This window comes from Amblyomma mixtum, chromosome 6 (assembly GCF_055824585.1).
Source record: "Amblyomma mixtum isolate Tamu chromosome 6, ASM5582458v1, whole genome shotgun sequence".
Classification (NCBI taxonomy): domain Eukaryota; kingdom Metazoa; phylum Arthropoda; class Arachnida; order Ixodida; family Ixodidae; genus Amblyomma; species Amblyomma mixtum.
Window position 1 is genome coordinate 128,353,084 of NC_143017.1, and position 25,464 is coordinate 128,378,547.

General features: G+C 44.0%; 2 protein-coding genes across 2 annotated transcripts; one reads left to right on the forward strand and one right to left on the reverse strand.

The window, feature by feature from the left end:
- Positions 1–10,812, forward strand: LOC149340360 (uncharacterized). The gene is made up of 7 exons (XM_089551106.1): positions 1–11; positions 2,676–2,708; positions 5,321–5,427; positions 6,511–6,528; positions 7,624–7,749; positions 8,901–8,981; positions 10,421–10,812. The coding sequence occupies exons 1-7, from the start codon at positions 1–3 to the stop codon at positions 10,579–10,581; spliced, it is 537 nt and encodes a 178-aa protein (XP_089407232.1). The 3' UTR covers positions 10,582–10,812.
- A 1,839-nt stretch (positions 10,813–12,651) lies between these two features.
- LOC149340361 (putative oligoribonuclease) lies at positions 12,652–25,141 on the reverse strand. The gene is made up of 6 exons (XM_089549136.1): positions 24,904–25,141; positions 23,948–24,031; positions 23,120–23,197; positions 19,861–20,081; positions 17,571–17,627; positions 12,652–17,206 (listed from the first exon to the last, which is right to left on the reverse strand). The coding sequence occupies exons 1-6, from the start codon at positions 25,045–25,047 to the stop codon at positions 17,086–17,088; spliced, it is 705 nt and encodes a 234-aa protein (XP_089405262.1). The 5' UTR covers positions 25,048–25,141; the 3' UTR covers positions 12,652–17,085.
- Positions 25,142–25,464: the final 323 nt, after the last annotated feature.

The window sequence follows — 25,464 nt, forward strand, 5'->3', positions numbered from 1 at the left end:
ATGGGGAGAAGGTTGGTCCCGGAAGTAGCAATAGCAGATTACTTTCCCATGGTCCTTTGTGCTGACTTTGGAAACGCACCTGACACATATTGGTCCAAAACCTGTGACGTCACATCATGATCAACCAATGGGAACTTTGTTCTCACACCCCCGGGGTTGCTGCCAAAGCTTGTGCTCTAACACTATCACGTTAAAAATGCTTCCTGACCTGCTAAAAGATGAAGTCAAATACAGGCGTGGAGATGACACAACTTGCACATGTCTGTGTGACCCTTAAGAATATAATTGTGGCTCATTGTAGTGAGTTGTCACAGAGATGCACACTGTCACTTCCTCTGTGTGCAGGAACCCCAAAGTTTACTGAACACTGACTAGTTCTCGGCATCTACATAACATACCCATATTTTGGCCGCTCTTTCTTAGTAAACATTTCTTGCGTACCATCATGTCATGGGTACAAGTAGCTAAAAAGTACAGGCGAAACACTCGCACTGAACATAGCTCTATCCACAAGACCCTGAAATGTTGTCAGATTAAAAAAAATATTAAACAATTCACACATTATTTCTAACCACATACATGTACTAAAATGTGGTGGAAGGCTTACTATTTCTTCACACTCCATGCGGGTGAAACCAGCAGCCGTGCGCCTTTGGTAACGAGATTGGAGAAGCAGCGGGAGCCGCACAGTACCGTATGCATAGATGTTAACCAAATTTGAATATTGCTGGGGTCACTAAAGTGGCTCTAAAATTTGCAGGTCAGTTGCAATATTTCGCAGAAAGCTTCAGAAGCAGCGGCAGCGCACTTTCTGAATGGGAGCCGAAACTGCAGATCTGTCACACTGTCTTGACCGGAACCAAAGTTGCACTCACTCTATGATGTTTTTACATGAAGCTATGACAGCTATAGCCATTATAATAGGGAACTCGATTGCTGAACTGAAGAGAAATGAACGAGCAGCACTGCAGCACCGGCGCCCATGTCCTATGCAATCGTTTGCAACATCTATAGGCCTTGAGTCTTTGAGCTGTGTACTTTTCATCAAGACCTCGATGAGATCAGTTGCAGGCTGTGCCACAGCACGGGCTGATACAACACGATGTCAAAACGCTGACTTTTTTAAAAATTACATGTGGCACCTATTCTGGCCAAATTATGACAATAAAGAAAAAAAGAGGCTCACTAACATGAATCTTTGGTGTGTTTGAGGTTGACAATGCACACAACGACCGGACTTTCTATACAAAGAGGAACAAAGCACAAGCACGGTGCTTGTGCATGTAATCCTTTCTCTTCCACTGCCTTGCTCTCCCTATCTGCGCTATTGTGCACTGATAACGTGCTTCACCGCCTCTGGAATGAAAAAGGTGCCCGTGTGCTGTGCGACGTCAGTGCATATTAGAGATGCCCAGGTGAACGAAATTATTCTAGAGTTCTTCATTACAGCGTCTCTTCCTTCTTTGCCTCCTTCCTTCATCCTTTCCCTCAAGGCATTGCTCAGGTGTCCACTAGAAGCAAGAAAAATCCTGCACCCTTTCCTTAATTCACTCGGAAACCAATCAGTTTTTTCACAGGAGGGCGCACAGCGATTGTAGGGTGACCTTTTCACGGCCCTCGGGAAAACCAGTCTTTCTGGGCTGCGGAAAGAACATTATAGGGAGGTAATCCTCAAACCTTTCCTGTACGAGCACAGCCCATTGCCCAATATGGCAGTGCCCATCGACCTCTTTTTGAAAAGGTGTATATATATAGTGGCCGATTCCAAAGGAACAGAGCATGCCACATTCACAGAATAACATGGAGATTGTTAAAGCACGGACCGCGCGGCTTTCCGTTTTCTTACCGCTTCATCATCATCATCATGATCAGCCTGACTACACCCACTGCGGAAGTAGGATGGCTAGAGGAGGGGAGGTCTGTCTGCGGTGTCAGGCACCCACGCACTGCAGGCTCGAAGTCGCGCCACGCTCCGCTTCGTTGGAGGCGCGATATGCTGTGAAATGGGCTAGATCCGATATACATTATATAGTCCACGTCAGCCACTCCACTCAGTGTTCCCTTCCTAGTGTGGTGAACGATGAGCGCAAGCGCTAAACAATCCTCGAAGAAGAGAGAAACACAAGGACAGGCGCTTCTCTCTTCGTGGATTGTCTATGCGCTCATCGTTCACCATTAGAATATCATGCACCACCCCAACAGTTTTATTAATCTCCTTAGTATAAACCTGTCAGCTCTTTCTGCAGAATGAGCGACGCAACGGGTGCTTCGTCTGCCGCTGCTGCTAAACGAGTTGCCCGAGTAGAGGCTCAGCGCCGCTGACGCCAGAATCCAGAGTTGCGCGCCGCCGAAGCTTCGCCGCCGCTCAGCTGGGAGTTCGTGGTGCCGGGGCGGCGCCTTCGAGAGGACCCTGCCGTTCGCGCCGCCGCAGAACAAGAGACTGAGCTGCGCTCGAATTCTGCTTTAGGGAGTATTGTAATCGTCCGCAGAACTTTTTCTTTCTCTTTTCGATCGCGTTTTATTATAGTTCTTTTTATTCGGTGGACAGTACAGTGCACAGAACTCCTCCACGACAAAAAAGTAGCTTTGATTAATTAACGTTTTCCTTGCGACTTAAATACGAAGCATGTCACTAGACAAAATCATATGCGAGATATCTGAGTCCTCTCGTGAAGAAGGAAGAAGACTTGGAGAAATGCGTCCACGATGTAAGCAATACGTACACGTTTTTTTTACTCTTGTCGATATTAATTGATAAAGACCGCAAAGAGTGATGGGCTAGCACGACCCCTCGATCCTTTGAGCGTAGTCATAAATTGTTAATCACGTCTTTGCAGCGACACCGAACTGGGTAAAAGGAGTCCCCGTCGTAGCAAGTAAACTGACTAACCCCGCGGGGGAGTTTTCGCTTTTGTCAACCGAATATTCCCTTTGTGGTATGCCATAACTGAGAACTCCCTCAAGCAGGCGTTTTCGTGGCAAAGGCGTCGTTCACGTGCTAGCCAATGAAAATAACATCCAGCTAGGCCAGAAGGCGGCTGTTTACGAGGATGCCCCTGTGATCTTTGTGGGGCCTTCCCACGAGGTCTTTGATATCCTTGGAGTATGACTCTAGTTGAAGTAGGTGCCCTCACATGGGGTACAGGCGGGATCCTGAGTTTATGTACCGTATTAAACCCAATGCAACGAACTATGCTCTCTTCGGAGGGGGGCAAAAAGTATGGTGTTCATTTTTTTTTTAATTTTAATCCATTTCCTTTCCCTCTCCCCTCTTTCATCCCCTTCAACCCTCCCCTCGCAGCGTGGTTTTGCTGAACGCGAAATTCCCTAGTAACGTACATACCGTTAAATTCCGCAGGTAAACCAGGCCAAAAGCGTGAGCTTGTTGCTCGCCGCTAGCCCATAGGAATTCAGAGGGCAGTTAGCCTGATCCCTCGCCTGCCATCTTATACCTACACCTTTGCGGTCACATCGGGGGCGCGGGCTCATCACAAACGGCGCCGGCGAATTTCGCACCGTCTTGTTGAGCCTTTCTGAGCGAAATCCGCGCATGGTATTGGGCACGTGGCAAGAGGGAATTTTTTCGGTTTGGTTCTTTAACGATGTCAGTGCACATTAAAGAACCCCAGGTGGTCGAAATTTACGGAGCCGTTCACTACGGCATCTCTCATAGCCTCAGTCGCTTTGGGACGTTAAACCCCATAAAACAAACCGAATTTTTTCACATGACACCATGGACGCCATTTTGTTGTACAGGGCACAGCTTCAGCGGTGCAGGCAAGAACAGGTGCCGATAAACCGATATGCGCGGGCCCTTTCACCATATGCTCCACGTAAAAGAAAATGGCGACCACTGTGATGTCGGTGCATACCAACGTTACTAGAACAAACTTCTAGTAACGTTGGTGCATATGACTTACCACGGCCACAGCCACCAAGCGCATGCTAGACAGCACTTGGCGCCACCTGCTCATGTGCTCTGTATATAATTATGACAGGCAGGGGAGGGAGGGGGGCTCAAAATAATCTTGGCAGCAGTGACGTGAACCTTTCATTGAAAAGAGGATGCCCGCGGCTTGCAGATAGCCCGTGTATGCTTCACGAGCATTCCAATTTAATGTGAAGTCAGGCGTAGGTGATGAGGGCTTCCGCCATGCCAGCAAAGGTGCGAAAAACAGCTTCACGGCAACACACATGGGAATGCGAACTATTTGGCACTTGCAATAAAACAATTGGACTGGCATTTTGATTGTTGGAGGCTCTGGAAGTGAATGTACCGCACGGAGAACCTAGAATATGTGGACATCATCCCTGGACAAAGGCACTTCTCATACCGATCTCCAGTTAGCCTTGCCTTGTGCTAGTTGAAGCCACTATGCCACCAAATTTCCTAATCTCATAGCTCACGACCTACCTCCATAACCAATTCTGAAGTACATGCACTGTTGTAATGAGATATTTTCTTAGATATGAAACAAATATGAACTTTTCACTTCAATTGTTTCTCTCTACAGTCTCCGAAGCAGCTTCTAAGAAAAGCCTGAATTTTGCGCTAAATACATGAACAGTATGCTTAAAGCATGGCATCACAGCACTGACTCTTTTTTTCTTGCAGGGAAGAATTTCGAAGAGTAAGTGACCCTAACAACAATGCAATCCTGTGTATAGTGATTGATGGTCGCTTGTATACGCAGCAATGGTTTTCTTGAACTTAATGGTGAGCTGATATGTCCCAGCATAATGATGATGCTGAATTAAAGTTCATTAAAACAAAAAAAGGAAAGGCAGTTCAACTCTTGGTTAGGACTGGGGAATTTTCCTTTTTCACACTAGATGTTTTAAATGTTGAAGCAGGGCCATATCAACTCTTGGTGTGGATGGGAAGGTTACATGCACCATGCGTGCAGCAAAGTTTTCAATGAAAAAAAAATGGCACTTACGTACACCCCCCCCTTTACATCTGCCCTTGCTAACAAACAAAACCAGTGTCCTAATTGAAGCCGACTTTTCTTCTGCAACTGAGAGACAATAACTAGAGACGTGCAAAATGAAATGATCCACTGCCTTTTTCTGACGCAGCAGTTTCCTTAGTCATAGTGCCATTATAATTAAGTTGGATGTGACATTTACAAGCTAGCACTGACTTCTGGCTTACTTTTTTCTTTTGCTAGTTGCTTTTGTAAATTTACCTGTATTTTGAAGTTCAAAATTAGTGAATGGTGGCATTATGTAATCTGCTCCAGTCAATGTGCTCTAGCCAATTAAGAGACTAATTCAAGGGCAACTCACACAGTTGATGTGCTGTGAATCTTTTTCACAGACTCTCCAGTGCTTCCCCGACCAGCTTGATTCTGTCATTTGCGGTGCCAGTAGTGCTAGTGATCTGCACTGCTTTCATCTTTGCAATCGTCCTGAAACCTTCGCACAGTAAGTGAACAATATACACGACGCCCTACGCAACATAACGCAAGAAGTTTTGTAAATGAAGTAGTAGTATTTGCATGTTGTCCATGGCAATTGTACATCACACTAATGTAACAAATCAAAGTGTCCTTTCTAAAGTTATAAAATTGGCACTCTACTATTTTCAAAATACAAAACTGGGAAACACTGGCTCCAGACCATGATGGATACACCAGGCAAGTATTTATGAAAGGGCTGTAGGGGGATGGTCTCCCACCCCCAAAAAGCGAGAAACTTTACCGAAAAAGAAAACCATGCTAAACCCCATTCTTTTGTATGAAGAAAGTCTAAGAAATGAATGGTTCAAATGGGGCCGCCCTTTAACTGCCGCTTCCAAAAGTAACCTATAAATCGGTTTGTAGGCCACATTTTGATCGACGCAAAATGAATGAGTGCCCATGTATTAAGTTGGTCAAAAATAATCCGATGCCCTCCGCTGTGCCATACCTCATAATTCATAGTACTCCTCTGGCACTAAAAACCATCCTTTATTGACAAGATGGGTGCAGAAATACTGCAATGTGTGCAAAGTTAATTATCATGACATGGTAACTGATGTCTGACTGCTGTGTCAACAGCAATTAACTCATCAGTAAATTTCAGAAATAAAAATCGTTATTAGTATGCTGCAGCAGACTACTGTTACAATTCAGAATAAGTGACCACATTTGCAGGATGTTAGAGAAGAAAATGCAATGAATACATCTCACGAGACTCAGCAGAATGGCAAAAATGACTTGCAAACACGGTGTCATTTCACCTGAGCAGTGCCAACAGAATTCGGAGGGGACGTGAGATGTGGGGAACAGCTAAAGGAAGAAAACTGGGATGGGGTGAAGAAATAAAGCAGCATAGAAATTATACAAATAGGTGGACAGAACAGCAATTTCTCATGTTGGAAATTTACAACCTTTCTTTCTGAAAATGAGAGAAAAAAAAATGGTGTTTAATAAGAGACAAAAAAAAGTACAGTACAGTACACTTTGTGCCTTAAGAACCTGGAGTATTTTTGCATCTTAGAATTACAAAAAATGCTTTTTGTTTCAGATGAAATCAATTCTCGAGGTAAGGTAACTGAATTTTTGGCATGCTTTTGTGTACGTTCACAAAAGCTCTAACAACCAGTGCTGCCATATGTTAGAGGCAGGATTATCACAATGCTTGTATTAAGAAATATTGCTGTAACATGAGTTGGGAATACATCGGCATAATGTTACAGTAGTAGTGAAATATTCTAAAATGGATGGAATGGTGCTTTTGCTCTTTGAATAGCACGTGCTGTGTAGAAATCAAATTTTATGTGGCCTGTCACGGTCGTTTATTTTTTTTTTTGTTGCTGCTTGCTTCTCCGCAATGGCATGACAACGAAGGGGAGACTAGAAGGGAGCCATGCGATGCTGTCTCCAGCTGGCTGTGCACCCCGCCAGACACCTTCGCCTAAAAATATCATTATGGTTTGTGGCGAGTCTAGCCCCTTCCTCGTGAAGTCATGTATGCCTTACAAAGGTCAAAGGCAGAATTCGCGCCAGATACTTGCAATGGACGTTCCCGTGAGGCTCGAAAAATGGGAATCTTCTGAAGTTATTTGTAAACTATCGGCTCGTTTTGGAGGACTTGTACAGAGCATGAACACTCAGTAGCCTTTACTCTATATGTAATGCACGCATTTTATAGCTGCCTCGAAACCGTTCCACGGTCCCTTTAAAATTGCTCAGCAACTAGCTCTCATTAAAACAAGATACTCGACCTATGATCCAGTATGCTGGTTAAATACAAAATGCTGAGTCCACGTAATCTAACCTTTCCACATGCTATTAAAAAAATAAGGGAGTAGACAACTGAACTAGCTGGAATGCATTGGGAAGAATTCGTATTAAATAGCATTTGCTTGGTGCGCATTGGAAGCAAACATTTTTGTACCTTGGCAAAGAAATTTTATGAAATGTAAAATGGATGGATTGGAAGAAGCCTTCCTTCTTACTTTGGCCTAGCATGCAGTAGTTAAGGTGTTGAGATGACAGCCAGCAAGAGATGAATGGGTCTGACCAAATGAGACACTGGACAACATACTGGACATTAAACTTACAGAAAACATGCTCAGTGGTTGCCCAAGAACCACCATCTGGGCGCTCGTGATGTGACACACTTTTCTTGCTGCAGCAAAAGCAAGACTAAGAGCGGCCACGGATAAGCACCTTACCAGCAACCATCACGTGCCAGCAAGACGGGGATCCTCTGAAGTTGATGCAACCCTAAAGTTTGATGGTGAAGCCTCAGTGACCAGATGTAAGTTTGAATTATGTCACCAGCAATGGTTAGCATCAGGCCACATATGTTTCTGTTCTGCTAAGGCCTGGTACGTGGAAGTAAGGCTGCACCAAATATAAATTTGTTCAGAAAAGAAAGTCAACATTTCAAGAGGCGAGCTTTTCTGCATAAATGCCTCAACAAACATAGGTACCATTATTTAAATTTAATTTCATATGCGTTGCTATTCCCTTTGCATCACATTTGCATTGCTAACCTTCCGCTTTCACTTTGCATCTGGACAGTCACAAATGTGAGATGCTACCATCTTTTTCTAAGCTCCCCAGGCTGCCAGGATTGCTGCTTGGCCATGTAGAGGGTTTATTGCAGCACCCCTTACTAGGCTTCTCTTTATCCCCCTGGAATTCTAGTTCAAGCAAGAACTAAGTTTTGAACTGGAAAGGAAGAAAAAGTGACCACAGCAGGAATCGAAAGGAGAGGTACAGCATTCGATAGCGTAGTCTGCATGATGATGGCAATGATGTAAGTGCTGTAGAACCATTGCAAAAGACAGAACAGAAGTTTTTCATAATGCTGATGCATAGTTTCGCATTGAAAGTTGCACATATTGTTTGTGTACTTATATTCCATGAGAAAACTAGCTAAGTAGTGGCTCTAATAACGTGAAGGCAACCTGTAAGAAGAAGGCGCTATGCTAGCAGACAAAACTTTAGTAGGTAGTGGAGCCCCCTCAGTCTGCGTTTGACACGCATCTTAAGTAGCACAGCAACGCCTCAAAATGTTAAACTACACTACTTAATACAACGATCACATCGTCTCGCCGTGCTCCTAGCTTCCATATTTTAATTCTCTCATGCGATCATTTGAAAATCAAATGGAGTTACATGCAAGTTGTGTCACACTTCTCAAGGATTCTGAACTTTCTCGGTTCAAACCGAATTTCAAACAATTAATTCGGTGTACGTTTTTTGTTGCTTTATTTTAAACTAAAAACTCCAACCCCTAGTTATAATTACCTAGCTCCCACACCAAGTGGTAATCCATGTTTACTAATTCCCTGCAAATAACTTTGAAACACACAGCGAAAATTGGGTGTCTCCACCCCTTTAAAGCATTTTCCTCATTTGTGAACTACATTTTGCGTAACTAAGCCAACATGCTCCTTTCAGCAACCACTAGAGGGTGGAGTATTAAAAAGCGGGATTCATCCCCAAGAGGATCTATCAAAGGAAAGAAAAAGCAAAGCAGAGGTAAGCACACACTTTCGTTTTGTTTTGTCTACAGTTTGCTGAACAAGCCAGGGGAATCAGACCTCCACATGATGCTACCACCAAAACGCAAAGATCCCCAGTAGGCTACAATCATGTGACTTTCCAAATCTGAATCTTCACCAAGTGAGTTGAAGTCAAGAACATGTTAACAATCAACAGCATTAACTACAGTCAATTTAATTTGCTACTGGCAGTGTAGTGTTGAAAGTAGAAAATGTAGCATCTAGTTCTATATGAAATTTTATAACTCAAATATCTCCCGAACAGGACACAAAGAGTTTAAAGGTAACAAGCAAGTTTCATTAACCAAAACAGTTACTGCAGGCAATTATTACATCAAGGTCACAGCAGGCTTAATCTTTACATCTGTACTTAATGCTGTCAACTTGGTACCCTATTAAAAATTACCACACTACAGAAATCCCTATTCCTGATTTAGTGACTGCATGCCCCGTTTCCAGCTTTTTGGAACTGTACAAAACAGAATTCCTGACAACTCTGGTGCGAAGCTAGCATGTTAGTGTAAGGCAAGCTGTTAGAAGGAAACAAAAAGAAAGGACAAAAAAATTCTTGTGCGTCACGATAAATCCACAACCACTACTGCACTGCAGAAAATGTGGTCCTGGAACACGCTGTTGAGCTGCACAAATATCCAGTCCTTGTATCAATAAAGAGCCAAGTGCAAGCATTGCTTAATCGTCCATAGCAACAATGTCTAGGCCAGTGTTTTCACACAGCTGGTTACTATGGTGCCGCGAGTTTTTCAGAGCTAGTTCTAACAAGGAACAGTTTTGATTTAATCAACCACAAACCTTTTTGCCAAAGTAGGATCAGTCTCAACATGTCGAAACAAATCTGGACAGTCTCGAATACTAAAGCAAGCTGAGTGTTATTTCTAGAGACATTAATACTTTATGGCGATCCACTGCATAACAGGTCATTTTCTGAATATGTAGTGCTCTTCCCTTGTGCTGTTCAGGTTAAACTCGGATAACCACTGAGCCAGCGAGCTATGGAAAGAAAAATTATAAGTGCAACATTAAGAGACAGGAAGAGGGCAGAATGGGATAGAGAATAAGTGTGAGTTAATAATATTGTAACTGAAATTAAGTTGAGGAATGGGCAAGGTGTATAGTGAGGAGAGTAGATAACCAACAATCCCTTACTGCAATGAAGTGAATTCAAAAGGAAAATAACCTCCGGAGGGGATGGCAGAGAGTCAGGTCAGCAGATGAGATTGGGAGGTTTGTGGGAATAGGTTGGCATACGACAGGCTTAAGTGGAGACAAATCAGTGCTGCCATTGTTCTGTAATGGATGTAACTGGGATGACAATGATGATTTAAGTCATAAGAGGTCAGTAGCAGACATTTTCGTGATAAAATGAGGAACAAACACCTTTCTTTCTTTATTTTTCAGGCCCAAAGAGCAAAACGGCTGAGACTGAGTCTTTGACCAATAATGACTGGGAGACGACATTCACTTTTAACCCTGCAAACGACGAGCAGAAGCATCAGAAAGCATCCGCAGCAGAGAAAGCAATGAAAGACGAGCTACAAGAAACTACACCAGAAGAGTAGCCCCGAATGAGCCAGCTCATAAAGATTCAGATGGTGATTCTGCAACTGCTCGCAACTTACGAGGCATTTGTTCATCTCAAAGCCTCCCGGTTCATCAAGGTGATTAAACAAGAAAGTTGGGCTAGTTGGTGCTGGGACACTGGCTGCAACATGTTAACTAGCGTGAACTAGCGCTAGTTAACATGTTGCAGTGAGTGACTTACGGGTGCCTCCTCAAAGTTGATGACAAATGTTGTACACGACACATGCTGCTGAAAAGGTCGAAAAAAAGACACTGATACACTGCAATCACTGTTCACCAAGACCTGTAGGAATTTTTTAATGAAGTTCACAAAGGCAGCTAAATAAGTCACTTACCTAAGTTGCGAGTCACTGAAAGAAGGAATGCAAGAAAGCTTGAGGCACTTGTGCCAAGAATTTGACAGAGGACCAGTATTGTTCTAGACAATGTTTTCATTCCTATTACAGGAACGGTCCTCGTTTGTGGAGCTCCTATAGTAGGGCAGAATCCATACAGCAACAAAATACTTACAAATTTTGGCAAAACTGTGAAACCTACCAATGTGTGCAAGTTGGCTCCCATTTCAATAATGCTTCAATCCTAAGCATGAAATTTCACTGCTGCCTGCCCAAATGCCGTGAAGGCTGTCTGGTACATCCACGAGGTTCTGGCTGCAGGCAGCATACAGACTAGCCCCCTTGAAAGGAATCACTTGTTTGTGCTACCCTGAATGTCCATTGCAATCTGAGAACATAGTATCCATGCTATGTTTGTCATTTCAAATCACACCATTTACTTCCACTCACTGATGCTGGTATGAATACATCTGGTAAAGTAGCCCCAGTAAAGCACAGCCCAGTGCAAAGGAAGTGGCGTCGCATATAAAAGAAAGGGCTTAATTGCTTGAAGACAACGCCTACAGTATAGCTATTAATGCTCAGGCATGCGGAAGGGAAGATGGCTGGGGCTGCCAGGAGTTGATGTACATAATCATGGTGTAAGAGCACCCGCAAAAATTAACACCTTTATACAAGAGTCTGGCATCAAATAAGCCTTCAACATTGTGCAAATGATCACTTAAAATAAATACTATCAAGGCAGCTGAGACAATATGTATTTTGCATACCTTGAGCACCCTTGGATAGCTCTCTTTGCAGTTTTTTAGAGGTCTAGAGGACATCTAGAAATTGCAGCATTTGGGGAGGATGAGCTGCACCTTCTCATCAGTAGCCCAGAAGAAAGAAGGGCATCACGATCCCGAGGAGCTAGGTAGCTTGATATGGAAATTTGGTAGCTTGATTTGACAGAGTATTGCAGTTAGGTGAAGTTAAAGGAGGGAGCTCGCCTGCCCTCTTCCCCACCACTTCTCTGTACTGGGAATCAGAGCTTCCAAAGCACAGTGTCAATGGCTCACTCCTTACTTGGGCATGCACTATGCATTAAAATTCCCGACTGATAAAACTGGAATGAAACAGGCGCAATCACATGGTTTTGGTGTGAAACATGTCTTTGTTCATTACCGCGCCAAATGCGCCAATTGGCTTAGTGCGCCAAGCCACAGCCTTCGCAGTGAGGTCTGTTCCCGCCTCCCACCGCTCCGCCGCTGTTTCCGCCGTTCTCGCAAAAGGAGAACACGCGCCCGCTCCAAGTCTGTCCTGCGGGAGCGGTAACTGTCAAGTCCTCGTATTTCACCCCTATGATTATTCAAAGACCGTGCAATCAGCCTCTTTGATTTGACATCTGAGATTTCTAAAACAACGAAATAATCACCACGCAGCAGTGTGCGCTCTCCTTCAGTATAACTGCATGGTCACATGAGCCTTCAGTTCAACTGACGTCAACACTTCTTACCCTTAAAGTTTGCACAAAAACAAATCTATCAGCCTCATCAGTTCGCCTACAGACAGGTATTAACCAGTGTGCAGATTTATAAGTGACCTGAGGCGTTTGTGTCACCGGTTCCTAAGGATTCCGAAGCGTAAATATAGCTCATGAAATCTCAAGCGCAGACGTTTTCATTTCACACGAAAGTAGCTTTAGCAAGCAATCACAATGCTGCACGGATTCAGAGAAAAGAAAACTTTATTCACAACTAAACGCAAGTTGTCCGATGCAGAGCGTTCATATCCATAACTTCAATATGATTTACATTCAAAACATATCAGTTGGCTGCAATACTGTACATATCTAGTCTCGCGACTTGTGCACATCTATTACAGGTTAAGTCGGTTTAGCACATTGATCAACAACTTCCCATCAAAGATGCAGGCATGAACAATGCTGTAGAAGTGAGAAGAGCGGCAAAAAACAAGAAAAAAATCATTCTCCTCAAAAACTGCACATGCTTTTGAAACTGTAGCCGCAATATAGTATCCACATAAGTACGACTGGCGGTACGAAAGTTCACAGTATGAAAAACTTCCTTGACGGTTTATGCACATAATTAGCTGGCTTCTCGTTCCTGTCGGTGACTTTCTTGGTGTAGTTAACAAGAGGTATTCTGAGAAATTTCTCAGATATTAAAGAAGCAGACCTTATGGTATGGCTGTTCCTTCTGGACAACTCAGCAAAGGTGAGTTTTCAAGGTTTGGCTGAATGAGGATTTGAAGTACTTCCAGAACATTTGTGCACGGCAGGTGCAAGACAGTTTCTTCAAAGAAATATAAAACTTTATCCAAGAGGGCAACAAACTCTGGTTTTGGGTAGTGCAGTCCGCTGAAATCTTGGCCTTGCAAAAGAGTGTAGAGAGGGCCACTTGTCTCGCCAGTTTGAAGAAGAACATTTCAAGCGACACATCCGAAGTCACCGATTAACTTGAGAATGTATCCAGCGACGTAAGTCAAACCAGAGTATGTGACAGAAGGCGATGAAGTGACAGGAGCTTGAAATGCTTCAGTTCCTCAAAGACGGCTTTCGACAGAGTGGAAATAATTTCTTCAGCGTCGACGCATGGTATATTTACTCTGTTGCCAATTGAAGACTCAGTCTTGGCAATGTGGTCAAGGGCCGCTGTTACAGCTCTTGCATCCAACATGTCGTTCCATCCACACATCATTCTTATTTTCCCGAAGAGAGCCTCAATGGGGTCACTATTGAGTTTCCTGGGGAGAATGAAGCTGACACCTCTCCGCAGGAGAAATTCTACCGTTTGTACAGTAGACTTTGTAGTGAACCGCAGAGCTTGGAAGGTCTCATCGGTGAAAGTGCTTTTTCCTAATGCCTTCGAAGTCTCTTGTATGCCTTTCAAATAGGAAGTGAACTCACTGGTTAGCCACAGCAGCCGAGAGTCATCTGCTTTTGTAATCGGCCTTTTTTTACCGCTTCCAGCGTATGTTGCATCATGAATATAAAACCATTGTTTGACTGTCTTCATGAAATGGACTGCGGAGCTAGCTTTCCTGAAAATGCAAAGGGCAGGGTCTCCTTTTGCATTCTCTTGGAGGTGCTCTATTGCTGCTATTACCTGCGGTGAGAATATTTGCACAGCCTGCAGCACATTAATCTTTTCTAGGTTCGTCAGGTAGACATGCTTGTTGGTTAGGTTGATGCCAACTTGACTGTAATTCCCTTCTGGTGATCGTAAAGCTTTTGGACAAACGCCCCACATATGATACCTGAACTGTCTGTCAGCTCGCGTTCAAGAAACTGGCTCCGGATGTTTTTTAGAATATGGCGGGGGTCAAACCGGGCCGCGGAGGACTCGTTTTGATACTAACGTCCGAATTTTGATATAAAAGCTCCTTTTACGAGTGAACTTCTTGGCTGACATGCAGATAAAGCATTTGATTTTTGTTTCCTTTCGTTACGGTCAATTGTTCACCGAGAAGCAGCGGAAAACAGCGGGAAGCCAGGCGATCACCGCTGCCGCAGAAGCAGGCAAGGAGAGAGCGGTCGCGAGCGGTGTGGTTGTTGTGCCCCTGGCGGCGGCGGACGGCGTAACTCCCGAAGGAAAACTCGCATTGCTTCCGCGGCGAATGCAAAGGCCGTAGGAAGCAGTGCGCGCCCCCCTCGAGAGCGGCCGTGGCCAAGCATGCCCATGTGCTGAACAAGCCCCAACGTATAGGTGGGAGAGGATGTGAGCTCAGAATATATGGGAACACCCTACTGATAGGCTGCTATATATGCTTTAATACCTTTTATTTTTTGCACTACAGTATATATGTTTGCATTTTCTACCCTGCGTGCAGAGATGAAATGGCTCAGAGCAAGTAATGTTTGTAAAACCAGTGAAACTGTCAAGCCTCTGAGATCTGCTGATGCTCACGACAGACGAAGATGAAGACTTTTGTTTGGACCCAGAGCTTCAGCTCCAGAAAAATGATGAAAAAAGATATCAGGAGAACATACATGGAAAAATTACTTTTTAAAAGCATGAATAAATTACATTACTATTTACTTACTCAGAAATTGCACAAATGTAATTAAATTCCAGAAGTGGTGCTTGTTGGGTGGGGTGGATTCATGATAGTAAAACAGCGCGTAACAAGATGGGACAAAGGAGGAATTAAATTACATTACAAATTACTGATCCCACAAAGCAATAACATTGCTTACAATTAGTCCAGAAAAGTAATGCAATTACTTTTAAATTTGCACATGAAAAGTAGTGCACTCATCCCAGCTGGTCAAAACTTGAACAGTGTAACAAAAACTCTCCCAAAGCAAATAGTAACAGGACATGAAGTTCTCTTTTTACAATATGTTGCACAGATTTGACACTTAGCCCGCCAAATCACGTTTCCGTGACCTGTTGACCTTCCTTGCTTTTCCGTAACTCACGCCATTACAGAACTAAAAAAAGAAAAGAGCCACCGTCAAACAGTCCTCACTTTTGCTAAGCTCTCATCAGCATCGAGTGCCAAATGCTTTGTTGTTTGGCACTGTTACCACCCCTTCAAGCTTCCGAAGCTTGTAACTTATTGCCTCGAAAGCACCTGTAGTCGACCCCGGCAGCCACTGGCTCAAATATTTACTCCATGCGCACTTCTGGTGTACCTCCTGGGTCTCGTGGCGACAATGTAATTCGAGAGTGAGTGGGGCCTGCATAACCGTGGAATGTCTCTGCGTGTGCACTCTTCTGTTCTGTGCTGTCTGCCGACTACTCTGCCTAGGGCCCGAGTGCATCGACTTGTAGCCTCGCTATGGTCACGCCCTTCCAGTAAATTCTACCGATCCCAGCTGATCTTCAGAATGCGCTGTGCGCCGCCTCAGCGGTGTACCATGCCTGAGAGTTTGCAAGCGTTCCACCTCGTTTATTTCTGAAATGTGCCATCAGCCGACTCATACGTTGACCTGACACGGTGCTGCCTGGCTTTGACACCGCGCCATCTAGGGGTGTTTGCGGCATGCCATGTATAAGAACGTGGCCCCACAGAAAAGACTGGGCAGTAAATTTCTTGAGACCCATCAGTCCTTTCTTCAGCAGACCTAAGAGGCCTAGGAAATAGTGTAACAACTTGCCACCATGGGAAGTTTTGAGTCACATGCTCTGTCTCCCCCAACATAAGAAGGCGACAACAAAGTGCCAGCTGTCTGGCGAACAGTCCTGCACAATTCCAACTAAAGCTGCCGGTCATTTACACAAGACCTCTCTCATGCGTGCATGTCATTGTGTGGATGTATGCAGTGCAGAAAAGTACACAGCTCTCCTGACTTGGTGGAGAGCTTTTGTGTGTATGTGAAACATTGCTTGTCACAGAGCTGCCAGCGTGTCGGTGTGTGCATGTGCGCACGTGCGTGCATGTGTGCAGTCCTGAAAGATATGTAGCTTTGCCTTCGTCTCATTGGCGCCAAAGTGACGGCTTTTGTCGGTGCACAAGTTGCCCTTCGTCTGAGTGCGCAGCCTCGCTGGCTTGGTGGCCCAGTATTGCTGCACTTTGTTCTCTCTTTCAAGGAGTCCCTCCAGGAAAACAACAGTCCAAAACTGCCAGCAACACAAGCCAGAGTGGTGTATTTCTAACAAAAGTAATTTTGAGAGTAATTACTTTTGCTGCGAAATTACTGGCCCAAAGTTATGCATTACATTACCAAATCAGTGTACCAGGAAAGTAATTCATTACATTACAAATTACCAGGAAACTAATTAAATTACAGTAATTTAATTACTGCCATGTCTACAGGAGAGTTAACAAAAGTGGGACGATCCAAGCATTCAGGAGCCAACACAAAGGTGATTTACTGATGAGCTAGGTGCAATTGGCATTCATCAAAGGTCCTACAGTAATCTAGACAGGCCTTCAGCTTGGCATGGCTATGTGATGTTAGGTGAGCTAGTGGTACAGCTAGTGAGCTAGTGGTACAAGCCATGATGAAAAAACACAAAGCACTTATATTTGGTGTAGAGTATAAATGCTGCCACACTTGTAGCTAAATGGGCAACATTTTATGCAGCAATAATAGCACAAAGGCTTGTAAAAACATATCACTACATATATTACTGTATATAATGTCACTGGCACAGATGTTTTTGTCATTTGCTTGTCACATGTTACAGACACAAATTCTTAATTCGAAATCGAAGCATTTGATTCTATTTTTGTAGTCGTGCTGGGCTCCCTTCTTAGTAATATCGTCTTCCGGTAGAATTTCAGCTCCTCTATGCTTTCCATGATGTCAGGCATGGCCCTGCAGTGCAAGAGGCAAAAATGAAATGGCAAGAAAAATTGCTAATTCTAGTAAGAATTTTTTCTTCTTGTAACTATACTTAAGTACCATGCAGAAGGCTGCAAACACATGAGAAATTCCGTTCTATATATTTTCTTCCCTCCTGGTGCATGTCATCCTCAACTACAAATCGCACAGGTTGGTTTTAAAGGTGTCGGATATGATTCGCCACACACATGAAATGCACAAAGGCAGAAGCAACTCCGGTATGTTATCTCCAAAATGGTGATTTTGTCTCTCTTGAATGAAGCTAAGAGTTGACTGTTGACTAGAAAGATATGTTGCCTTGGCTCATCATTACCTAACTACGCAAGTACCTATTTACCTGTGAGATGCCGTCTTCAGCCTGAGGGCTTGGTAGTACTCTTCTCTGAACCACCGCCTGCGGTGAAGACAAGTAACGCTGTAAACTCAAACTAGATGACCAATGACCAAAGTTTTTACTACAATATCTTCACTACCACACAGAACAGACAGAGTGCATATCTGAACCCCTCTGTCTGCTTCAAAACAAGAAAAGTTTGCACTTTTTATTACAAGAGTCATGTATGGAGGAGTAATGCTACATACAGCACAAGATTCACAGCAAGCGTACCCTACATCCTTTGAGAAAGAGGCCCAGTTATAAACTGTGTAAACAGCACTATACACTTGCTTGACCAGTCCTCAAATCAATACAAAAAAAGTTAAGGAGGGAAGAGAATAAGAAAAAATTCCTGTTTGTGAAATGACAACTTCAAAACTCTATAACACAACTTCTATGATAGGCAGGGTAATAATTTTACCCTTACGGCATTCCTTGATGTCAAGAGAAACCAATGGCATGTGTTTTAGCAAGTTCTCTTGTCCAAAATTTCTTGAAAACTCTCAGCAAAAAGTTACCTAACACAATACATAACTGCACAAAGGCTTGTTTTGCGTAAAATTAAATTATATAGTGGAATCAGTACAAAAAAATACATCTTCCCTGAAGATTTCATAGCTGTGAGTTCAAAAAAATTTTTTTTGAAGACTCTCTTCCCCCTTAATGTAACCAGTGATCAGGCAACGACTATAATTTAACACATTAAATTGGGAACAAGAAAGTGGAGGAATTATTTTTTGTGATCGGCTACAAATCATGCTTTAATTGAAGAACAGAACTTCCACCTGTGCTTTCAAACAGGCCAGAAATTGTTCATATGAAGAAATTATCCTCAAAATTATTCACACAATCGCTCATCCTGTGTCCCCTGAATTATAATTAATTTACTTTTCCCACAGTGTATTTAACCCACATAGGAGTTAAACGGACAGTTTAGTGCTGGAAACGAGTATTCCGCAGCAATGAAGTTTCCCAATCAGATAACAACACTCTAATACGTAGCCTAGTGACCAAAGGAAGCAACTTTGAGGCAACTAGAGCAATGCTGCAATGTTGCCAGTCAAAGCATAGGTTGAGACACGAGCGTCCTTCTGCTTAGGCTGCGTCCGTTTGCTTAAAGCAACAAGGGACACTCAAGCCACAGAGTGTGCATCTGCTTCTGAATTATTGGTAGTCACAAGGAACAAAAAGACCCAGGAGACTATCTCACAGTGGATAGATAACAGGACAACAGGCACAAAAACAATATGAATCAAGTGTACGCCTCTCATCGTGACAGTGCTTTGTCATACACAGTGCTTTCTTGTTGTGTCCTGCAGAGTGGCCGGATACAATGCAAGGTCTGTCCCAGACACTACGGCTGCGGTCGTCCACTCTTAGTTAGAACACGCTAGCACATGGCCATGCTCATTGGAAGGTCACTGCGTCTGAAACGGCTGTGCATCGAAGCGATGTGGCAGATGACTCGAAGCACCACGTCCAGGTACACCTTCTCGTGCGCCACTTTGCTGCGATGAGCAACTGTGTCGCACGCGGTGGCCCTCTGAAGAGTGCGGCCATGCGCTAGCGTGTTCTAACTAAGAGTGGACGACCCTGTAGGTGACGCAAAACAGACGCCCCTGTGCTGCGAGAGATGAGTGAACAATAAAAACTGCAGGTGGTCAAAATTTCTCCTGAGCCCTCAACAACAGCACCTCTTTCTACCTTCCTTCTTTCATTCCTTCCTTCTGTGCTTCGTGGTGGCAGTATTTTAATGGAGGCAAAAAGCGCCCATGTGTTGTGTGATGTCCATGCACATTAAAAATCTCCAGGTGGTCAAAAATATGCTGCAGCCCTCCACTAAGGCATCTCTTCCTCTCTTTCACTCCTTCCTTCATGTCTTCCCTTCCGATGCAGTTCAGGGCTCCCCTGAGGAGCGAGACAGTTACTGCACCCTTTCCTTTCCTCTAAACCAACTTTTTCCCTAACAGCACAGCTGAGCTGCCTATTGAACACTTGATGTTGACAGCTTCGACTACTATGCTAGGCCTCTACTCACTCGAAAACACTAGCACTCTAAAAAATACAGGCTACATTTACGTTTGCTCTCGCTGAACTTTGCGACTCAGCCAGCACAGAGAGTAAGTGTACTCAATTATTCTTTAATCTCACGCAAGATGCCTCCACACTGCATTTCTGCATTAGTAGGCTTCACCGAAGCGAAGACCTGCTGATTTTTCTTTTATTTGTGAGCTGATGTATCAAGGCGTACCTGGCAAGCTCCTTGACAGTGCTGACATCCACAATGCGGTAGTGCAGCAGGCCATCCAGCCGAGGCATGTCTCTCTGCAGGAAGCGTCGATCCATGTAGACAGTGCTCCCAGCCAACGGGCACTGGCCAGGCACTACAAGACCACCCACATGGGCGCAGAGCTGGTCTTCGGCCTCCTTCAGAGTCAGGCAGCTCTCGCGGCACGCCTGTGTCAGCCCCGACTGTGTGCATACAAGGACAGGAGGCAGTGAGACACTTTAGCAAGGCTAGCATTGACTGTGCGGGACAACAGGGCACCAACACCATGTGGATAATGCAGCCATAAGAGGCGCTCACACAATTAAAGGCCTGGCCGCACAGTTACTCCAATGGCAGGATAAACCACTCAAAACATTTGCAGTCAAGCTTGCGAAAGGTGGAGGAGACTACTGCAGGGATGATGTACTACTGCACTCAATATGAGTTGCAATGCACAAGGTATGGTAGGAGCTCAGTTATCGAAGCGGCGTGAGTCCAGTGGTGCTTAAATTTGATTCAGTTAGCCTTCAGTGTAAAGAACAAAGTACACTGAATGTTTGTGCAAGTTTGGTGCTTCGTGTGAAGGTGCACTGATTTACTATAAAGTGGAAACTGGAGCTGGCTCACTTTGGACACGGTTAAAGTTGTACTAAGCATGATAGTACCTTTCCTTTTAATGTAGGAATGCATTAAAAGGCTACCTTTTCGCCCCTCTTAGTCTGCAAGTTTTCTGTGTCCGGTTTTCCTCCAAAGCTGCACTTCTGGGACCGGCAGAAGTGCACGACGTGCTGTGTAAACAAGCTTCAAAATTCTCATTTCCTGTTTCTTGTAAGTGTTAGTTCATAATATTGTCAATATCAACTAGTCCAACTACTCAGCATTTTAAACTATCACCTATAATAAACAAGTTGCAAAGATAGACACACGTAACATCACAAAGTAAATTGCAGAAATAGCAGGCCATGCCAGGTCAGAGAAGCTCCCGGGTGCTATACCAGCATGCGGGATGGACGCGGGTCTCTACACAACAATCGCCATGAGGCCGCCAGATGGTTCCAAATGCGGCGAAGTGTGGAGTGAATAGAAAATATACAGTGACTCTAACAAGGTGGTTGCACGCCTGCTGCATTGGAATCAATCAGCAGGTGCACACTGGCGGCGTGGAAGTCTCTACCACCTTGCGCTCAAGATGGAACAATAATATTGACTAGCCTTTAAAAATTTCACAGGCTAACTGTGTTCCTACAACCTAACACAATGGCGTCTATGCAAGCGGAACCTTACTCAAATACTGCTGCCAGCTGCCGAGAATGCGATTGCCTTCGGAAGTGAAAGGCGAGACTTTTACCACAGAACAGGAGCGACAGCACGATCGCCCAAGGAAGCATCAGGTGAGATCTCTGACCACAAAACAGGAGCAAGAGCAAGAATACCTTGGAAGAGGAAACAGGGGTAAGCATGCATGCATTCCTGTAGTGGGGTAATCTAGGCGTAGCACAGATGACACAGCTACTTAATCCTCAACTCATAACCTCCTTCTTCCATCATGACCCTCGCCAGTGGTTAAGTGCATATGGCATTCAAGTGCTCAGCATGAGTTCATGAGTCTTCTTGTAGGAGCTTGCATAGAAGCCCACATATTTTATCGACGATATAATTTTTTTATTAATCCACTCTTCCTCTTTTTTTCATAAACCGATCTGGATAACAGACTGAACTGCAAATACACGAATGGACGAATAATGTACGGATGCAGGAAAGTGGTAATGTAGATGTATAATGCAACCCTGCATTAAAACTCGGGTAAAAACGGTAGCTTTTAAGAGGATATAAACTCACCTTCTGAGCAGTATTTCCCTCCTTTGGTGCAGATGAACAGTTGAGCCAATCATGATAACGCCCTTGTCTTTTCAGCATAACAAGTTGCCTAAGTATCATTCCACAGCGATGAAAGTTATGATTTGAAGTATGGTGTCATGAATTTATGGTAATTGGAAACAATCCCGGTAACTAATGCGACATAAATGTGCCCATATATAACAGTCTTATTTCACCAAGCAATATGCACATTCTTCTTAAGATCTAGCCCCCTTCACAGTAAACAACTGACCTGGCTCACTGCATGAACCAGACTCCTTCAATATTTGTAGCCTCTTATCTGCTAATCATAGCCTCAATATGCAACCAGTTCCGTCCACTAAAGCAGTATATCAGAACAGCATGTAAGCTGGTGTCTGTTCCATTCTTTTTTGTTTGTTTGCACAAGCCCACTCACTTTTTTTACAACCAAAACAGTGGGCATACGTTATGTTTGAAAGTCGCGAGGGAAAGTTTTTGGTGGCTTGTGTCTTCAGCACTGCAGGAAGCTATGATTCCAACTGACAGCTATATGTGTTTTTTACTGCATAAGCAATACTAATATCGCAATGCGAAAATGGTGCCATCTGTCTTTCCGTTGCCTCCACCCTACAACAACCTCCTCATCACATCTACCTAGCTAAGGGGCTGCCCACCTACCCATTGCAACTCTCAACCCATCTCCCCACCCCACCCCTGCCCAACTTTACCCTCTTGAGGTGCCATCCCCACAAAACTAACTACACCCTCCAGAAGTGCCACCCATCACCAATCAACCTACCGCCATCCTCCGTACAGCCTCCTCCCACTAGAAGCACATGCAGCAGCGGACCCAGCACCACCACCACCACCCACCAGTCACCTCCCAACTCGCCCCCCCTAGCTAGGGGGCTGCCTACCCACCCACTGCTACCCTTGACCCTACCCCCTCCTTCGTACATGAAACCCACCACCCACCCACCAGAAAAATTCTGTTGTGTGTGCGAAGCCTTGGCTCAGAGTAAAAGCATTAAAGTAATTATCGAACTGCCTTCGCAAAAGTATCACATCAGATGTCTGACCACCTTTTTCCGTTTGTATTCGTGTTTCTAAATGCATGTTTCAATAACATTAAGACTAACCAGGACGCAGTCAGAGTGGACCAGAGTGCAAACCAAGTGAGCAACAGTGAGTGTTCGAGTGCGCGAGTGAAATGAGCAGACATGTGAACATTACTCAGAATTGCAAATGCATTACTTAGAGTTGGAAATAAGTTTTCTCTGTAATTTAGTCCATAATGTTTGTCTATATTTGTATCTAATGACCGCTAATTTGCGAGCGATAACAAGCAGGGCAACAACTTCCCGCTGTTGGCAGTATCATGCTTGTGAAAGAGAGCACCGACCTTCCCGTGGTGTTCCTTACACCAGTCACCCATCCTTTCAAGCACATCATCTGGCTGGTGCAAGACCAGATTCAGCCCCTGCAAGCAGCCATGAAAATAAAAGGGCAATCGGGGTCAGTGAAAATACAGAAAGAGGGCAAAGCAAAAGACTGATTTGTAAACTATACTATTTACTTGAGTGCAATGCGTTTTTCCTTTTCTGATAAACGAAGTTTTTTGTCCCTTGGTGCTAGGACTGAATCAATATTACTGAATAACTTGATCATTCTTTCCTTTCACACACTAAAAAAAAAGCAACCCTTGCTGAATAATTGTGGTCATTCGTCCCGTCGGTAAGCATAGTACTGCATATAGGTGCATTTCTGCCAATCTTACAATGATGGTTTTGCTGTAATAAAAGATCTTAAAACACAAAATTATCAGCAGTGTGCACCCATAGATTGTTCATACAGCGAAGAAATGGAAATCTGATACAACTGTGCTCTGTGCTTGAGGGAGGAAGAGGAAAAATCTTGAAACGAATAACTACAACCAACATCGACCTGAGCACATCCATAGATATTTACATTAAAATACTCTGAAAGGTCATCCACTACAGAATATTACTTGGTGGGGACAGAAGAAAAGAAACGAAACGAAGTTATACAGTTCTCTTAATTCACCACAGCTGAAAAATTCATCCCAGCCCAGTGCTAAGGTCGGAACTACTGTCTCACAATGCCTGTCGCTCTATGAACTCAGCTAAAGAGCATATCAAGCAAACGGCAGGGTGCAGCCAAACAGAGACAATGAGTTCTTGAAGCAATTATATAAGCAAAAAACACTGACTCCAGAGATGGGGTTGAGATCCTTGTCAGTCACCACACAAGCCACCTCCATGATGCGGTCAGTCGTAGTGTCCAGGCCAGTCAGCTACACAAAAGAGTGAATGACGTGCAGTACAGAGTGAACGCCCAATAATTAAGAACTACTCAAGGAACAAGAGAATAAGAAGGGCATAAGACTGCATCATTAAAGAACCGTTAACAAATCCTGGTCTCAGACGTCAAGGCCCAAAAAGGACAAAAGAAAGGAAGCTGGCAGTTCTTGTAACATTCGTGTATATTTATTTCCAGATTGTCCATTGCCTGTGCTTGTAAACAGTGCCCTGTTGTTTAAGACACAGGTTTAAGGCATCAAGTGACTGTGAAGTGAATAAGACATCACACATGTAGAAGCAGGCAACAAAAGAACACAGCAAGCAATGCAGCACTGGCAGTCTGCCAGACAAGATTCAGAGCCCAAATACCTCACAGGATGTGCGAAAAAAAAAATAATGGGATATAACTAAAAAAACTTCAATTCCATTTCAAACTCTGAACAGACCTATCTCGGATAAAAGAGATTCTTCTGCAGTACAGTCTTCTACCACCTGCAATGGTAATTGTTTTATACGCGCCGAAACAGTATTATGGGTCATTCGCCCAAATAAATGCGGCCGCCGCGGCTGGGATCGAACCCGCGAACTTATGCACAGCAGCTGAATCCCGCAGCCATTGAACCATGCGCCAGTTTTCGGGTGAATATCATTCCTGAAAGTAAAGCATGCAGTTGAAAATGTGTTTAGTAACACACCTAGACACATTTCGTGCTTGCATCTGCTATTGTAGACAAGATAAATCGAATTCTGTTACGAATTTATATCAGCTCATTAGCCAAATGCAACTTTATTAGACCGCGGGTTCAGAGTAGCAAGGCACGCAACCGGCACCTCTTGATACATCGCATCCGAATGCGAAGCTTACCTCCATGTCTATCCAAACAAGTCCGTCGCTGCAAAGCGCCTTGGCGCCTACACCTTGCTCCATTTTAGTGCACGCAGGTCTGATCCAAGACAGCACCGATTTAAAACCCTTTAGACGGAACGAAAGCACTTGCCGAAGTAACATCGCATCACCTCACGAACGCGTGCGAAACTTAGCGGGGATACATTGTTGGATACTATTAAAAACGACAACGGCTACTATTGACTCGTAACTTGGCTTTCGTTAAGGGCAGCATGGGAGGGCAGCAAGGAGGATATATCCTCCTTGGAGGGCAGAGACATGCTAAAGAGCAACTCCGGCGGTTTTTATTACATCTCATTCTTTAGAAACCCTTCTCTCAAGCACGGAAAAATTATTTTCCAAAGTCCTGAGCAGACTATTTTAAAACAACAGAAACCAAGAAACCGAATCTGGTATTAATTAAATTATGACGTCACGATACATTAATTTTTGACGTCACAGACTGTCCTAAAACTTGTTTGCGCGTTGATTAGCTAAAGTGGCGACTTTAATTGACAGGCTGGGTCATAATTTGTCTAA

What these genes read in the sequence shown, in the direction of transcription:
- LOC149340361 (XM_089549136.1), bottom strand. Translation starts at nt 25,047, where the DNA reads ATGTTACTTCGGCAAGTGCTTTCGTTCCGTCTAAAGGGTTTTAAATCG. An exon ending in TTGTTTGGATAGACATGGAG is followed by an intron (nt 24,032 to 24,903) that starts GTAAGCTTCGCA and finishes TCTTTTGTGTAG; the next exon opens with CTGACTGGCCTGGACACTAC. An exon ending in CTGAAGACGGCATCTCACAG is followed by an intron (nt 17,207 to 17,570) that starts GTAAATAGGTAC and finishes CTTGCACTGCAG; the next exon opens with GGCCATGCCTGACATCATGG.
- LOC149340360 (XM_089551106.1), top strand. An exon ending in TGGAGAAATGCGTCCACGAT is followed by an intron (nt 2,709 to 5,320) that starts GTAAGCAATACG and finishes TCTTTTTCACAG; the next exon opens with ACTCTCCAGTGCTTCCCCGA. An exon ending in TGAAGCCTCAGTGACCAGAT is followed by an intron (nt 7,750 to 8,900) that starts GTAAGTTTGAAT and finishes TGCTCCTTTCAG; the next exon opens with CAACCACTAGAGGGTGGAGT.